The following is a 3,541-nucleotide window of genomic DNA, read 5'->3' on the forward strand; positions in this document are numbered from 1 at the left end:
ACGAAAGTCATGGGCTTCTTAGCCAAATATATTATGTTCATGTTTTTGGGAGTTGCACAAATTACCGAGAAGGCTCAGATAGCCTGAAACTACGGAGCCACCGTAGGACAAGGATCGCTCCGCCCAGATAGGACGATACCTTAATTTTACACTGAATGGATCCATCAGGTACCTTACTACCTCAGGCAAGGTATGAGGGCTCTGCTGGTCCGGCGAGGTACCAGACTCCACGTACCCACGTGGTAAATTACTACCTTATACCCTGGCAAGGTATAGGGGCTCTGCTGGTCCGGCGAGGTACCAGACTCCACGTACCCACGTGGTGATATGATATGATATGATATGATATGTCGGTTTATGAAATGCTCTCCCTACTTATCATGTTTTACTCATGTTATGTATACGTATATGTACTCATGCTCATGCTCATGTCCAAGTTTCCAGTTTCAATTCTTATCATGTTATTCCATGTCCCCTGTTGTTTCAAGAATATCATTTAGTCTTTCAATATTATCTCTTAGTTTTTCAAGAAATCTTTTAAAAGTTTGTGATACATGTATCTAGTAAATTGTGATACATGTATCTAGTTATTTGTGCAAGACTTTTGAATTGGTTTTTTGAGTAGTATAAATAGAGATGTAATTGATGATTGTAATCATCTCAAATGGCCTTAAGTAGCCTAATACAACTTGAGCATTCTCTAAGAAAAATATTCTCTTCCTATTCTTTCCTACAGTTGGCCCTGTGGTGTGTGGTGTGTGGTGGTGGTTATTGATTACTCTCTTGGTTCCATTTTGTGTAGGCCATGAAAGTTTTTGTCGCAATTATTGGAACTATGTGTTAATTGTGTGCCTTGATTTTCTTACCTGTTTGAGTTTTTACCTTTCACTGAAGGGTAACACATTTATCATGATTAATTTTACCGTCTCCTAGATAAGAAAATTGTTCCTCCCATATAATTATACCATTGGATGAGTACTAATTTAGAATTTGAGGAGCGTTAAACTAAGCCCGGGCTTCAAAATTGTGTTGCATTTCGTCTTTTCCCGTTAAGTTCTATCACGTTCAAGATAATTACTGAAATCTTAAGCTTTGAGTTGTGCAATATGTGTGTGTTTTGTATTGATCAGATCTGTCTCCTGATAATATAAATCTACGTACCATATTTGACATTTCCTTTTACTTGCGAGGAATGAAAACAAGCTCCTATAAATTGGGATTCTTTCCTTCTAACTCGGTAGAATCCACAATGCAGCCTTTTAAAGTTAGTGAATTCAGTTTACGAAGTGAATCTGTGAATTTTGTGTCCTCTCCATATTTTGTACTCTCTTCCGTATTCTCTTTTGAATTAGCGGATTCCTCATCTCAGCCTGTGATCATATCTCTAATTGACTGAACCCCGTAAATCTTTGTGTCTCCTTTGATACATTTCCCTTTATTGTTAAAATAACCATCGTTTAGTGAATGTTCGGTCAGATTTTGCAATATCACGGGTTTTGATCCTAGCACCATGATATATGAAGCTTAAGTTATGTAACCTCTTCATGCCAAACTTGGTACTTGGTAGAACAAGTTTTATAAGAATTCGATGTAGATTGATAAATGTTCCTGAATCCATACCTAATGTCTACTGGGAATTGATTTAACAACTAACACAACCTGCATGATGAGCTCTGCTTTGACATTGATCCATTCCACCTTATTTTTAAGATGGATGTTAGTGTGGATTTATCTATGCAAGCCTTTGAAACTATGATGTTACTTTCTTGACTAGAACTTATGTGTAGACTATAGAGCATATTCTATGCAACCTTCCCTTATAATTAAGTTTCTTTTTCTTTAAATTGTCAGGATTGACAATCACAATGACATGTAGCTCTGAAAGACGTGAAGATGGACAGGACAAAGTTGATGGACTTACAGATCTTCCTATTAATGTCATATACCAGATTCAGGAGCACATGGATATTGAGGATATTGCAAGAATTTGTGTCTTGTCTAGTCAATGGAGACATGTTTGGGCTTCAAACCCGAAGCTCAAATTTTCTATGAACTTTTGCATAAAAGAAACCTGTCAGGCACAATTGACATCATTAATAAAATTCTATCGCAGCACGATGGACCCATTAAGACATTTCTCCTTGATATTCCAGTAATAGATTCGTCTGAGCACTCAATTATTGATCAATGGATTCTATATTTGTCAAATGGTCTCATGGATTTCACCCTTTTGAATCTAGAAAATGTCTATGCTCCATATAAGTTGCATTCCGTCGTGTTCAGTATGAAACTAGTATATTTGAAACTGTCAAACTGCATTTTGAGGCCGCCTTGCAGTTTTGGAGGTTTCAGCAGGCTCAGAAGTCTTCAACTAAATCGAGTCATCTTTGAATTAGACGTTGCAACTTATTTCCTCCGGTTTCCAAACCTTAAGTTGCTGGAGTTTCAAGAGTGTAGTGGTCTTCATCATTTGAGTATACATGCTCCAGAACTTTCAACCTTAAAATTCGAAGACTGTGGCATTGACATAATTAAACTGGATACTGTCATGGACTGTCGTAAGTTGAAGGTTTTTGGAGTTTTTTTACAAGAAGTAGTTTCACAAAACAGACAACATGAAGCTATGAAATGGATAAAACTTCTGAGCAGCTGGCCTGAACTTAGAGCACTTGTTTTGGACAGATACTTCATCAAGGTAAGATGGAAATTGGTATCTTTACATAGCTTAGAATGACGCCACACATATTTGTAATTATTAAAGTTCTTCTTTTGGGGTTTTTTTGCTGTCTAGTTTTTGGCTTCTGCTAATGTAGCAGGGAGGTTGTCAGTGAGGCTCAATCAGGGCGTTCTCGGTCTTTATGATCTCGATTTTAATAATAAAGATCACATATTTTCCTTTCTATGCATCCTTAGAAGCTCTCCTAGTTTGATGTCACTTAGAATTTTGGTGAGTTGTTGAGTTCATAAGCTGTTACTCATTTTCCGAGTATAGAGTTGCGTATCATAATAATCTTTTCTTTATTCTACTTTTAGTTGAGAGCTTCCAGGGAAATAGATGTAAATCATTTTGAAGGACAACGTTGCAGCAGGATCGATGAACTGAATAACCTTCGAGCTCTGGAAATATCTAACTTCCATGGTTCAAGAGCGGAATTGACGTTTGTAAACTTAGTGTTGGCGTCTGCTCTGTCCCTCCAGAAGATCGTAGTTGAAGTAGACAAAGAAGTTAGTGAAAGCCAGGCCATTAAGATTACTGAGGAGTTATAACAATTCTCTCGACCAGATCTAATTGAATTACAAGTAATATTCCAATGATAAAAGTTATGATCACTCACCGCTGTTATGATTCCTATATTCTTTTGATCCCTTATTGATAAAGGGAATTTGAGCTTTTAGTCACTCAAATATTGATAAATTTTGATCTAGATTCTGGTGATATACTTGGCCAAGTACATTAACATTCAATTGAGTAAAATGTGCGCTTTTGTTCTTTCTACTTGTGAATCTTGACAAATGTAACAAACTATTGACCATTACATTT

At 36.7% G+C, this 3,541-nt stretch overlaps 1 protein-coding gene across 1 annotated transcript; it reads left to right on the top strand.

The window, feature by feature from the left end:
• Window positions 1-1,865: 1,865 nt before the first annotated feature.
• LOC132628338 (uncharacterized) lies at window positions 1,866-3,267 on the top strand. The gene is made up of 4 exons (XM_060344125.1): window positions 1,866-2,015; window positions 2,114-2,695; window positions 2,792-2,947; window positions 3,034-3,267. Exons 1-4 carry the CDS (start codon window positions 1,866-1,868, stop codon window positions 3,265-3,267), a joined length of 1,122 nt encoding a protein of 373 aa, XP_060200108.1.
• The last annotated feature ends 274 nt before the right edge of the window (window positions 3,268-3,541 follow it).

The sequence above is a fragment of the Lycium barbarum genome, chromosome 2, assembly GCF_019175385.1.
Source record: "Lycium barbarum isolate Lr01 chromosome 2, ASM1917538v2, whole genome shotgun sequence".
NCBI classification, from domain to species: domain Eukaryota; kingdom Viridiplantae; phylum Streptophyta; class Magnoliopsida; order Solanales; family Solanaceae; genus Lycium; species Lycium barbarum.

What these genes read in the sequence shown, in the direction of transcription:
- LOC132628338 (XM_060344125.1), top strand. Translation starts at nt 1,866, where the DNA reads ATGACATGTAGCTCTGAAAGACGTGAAGATGGACAGGACAAAGTTGAT. An exon ending in TGTCTAGTCAATGGAGACAT is followed by an intron (nt 2,016 to 2,113) that starts GTTTGGGCTTCA and finishes ATTCTATCGCAG; the next exon opens with CACGATGGACCCATTAAGAC. An exon ending in TGGACAGATACTTCATCAAG is followed by an intron (nt 2,696 to 2,791) that starts GTAAGATGGAAA and finishes TTTGCTGTCTAG; the next exon opens with TTTTTGGCTTCTGCTAATGT.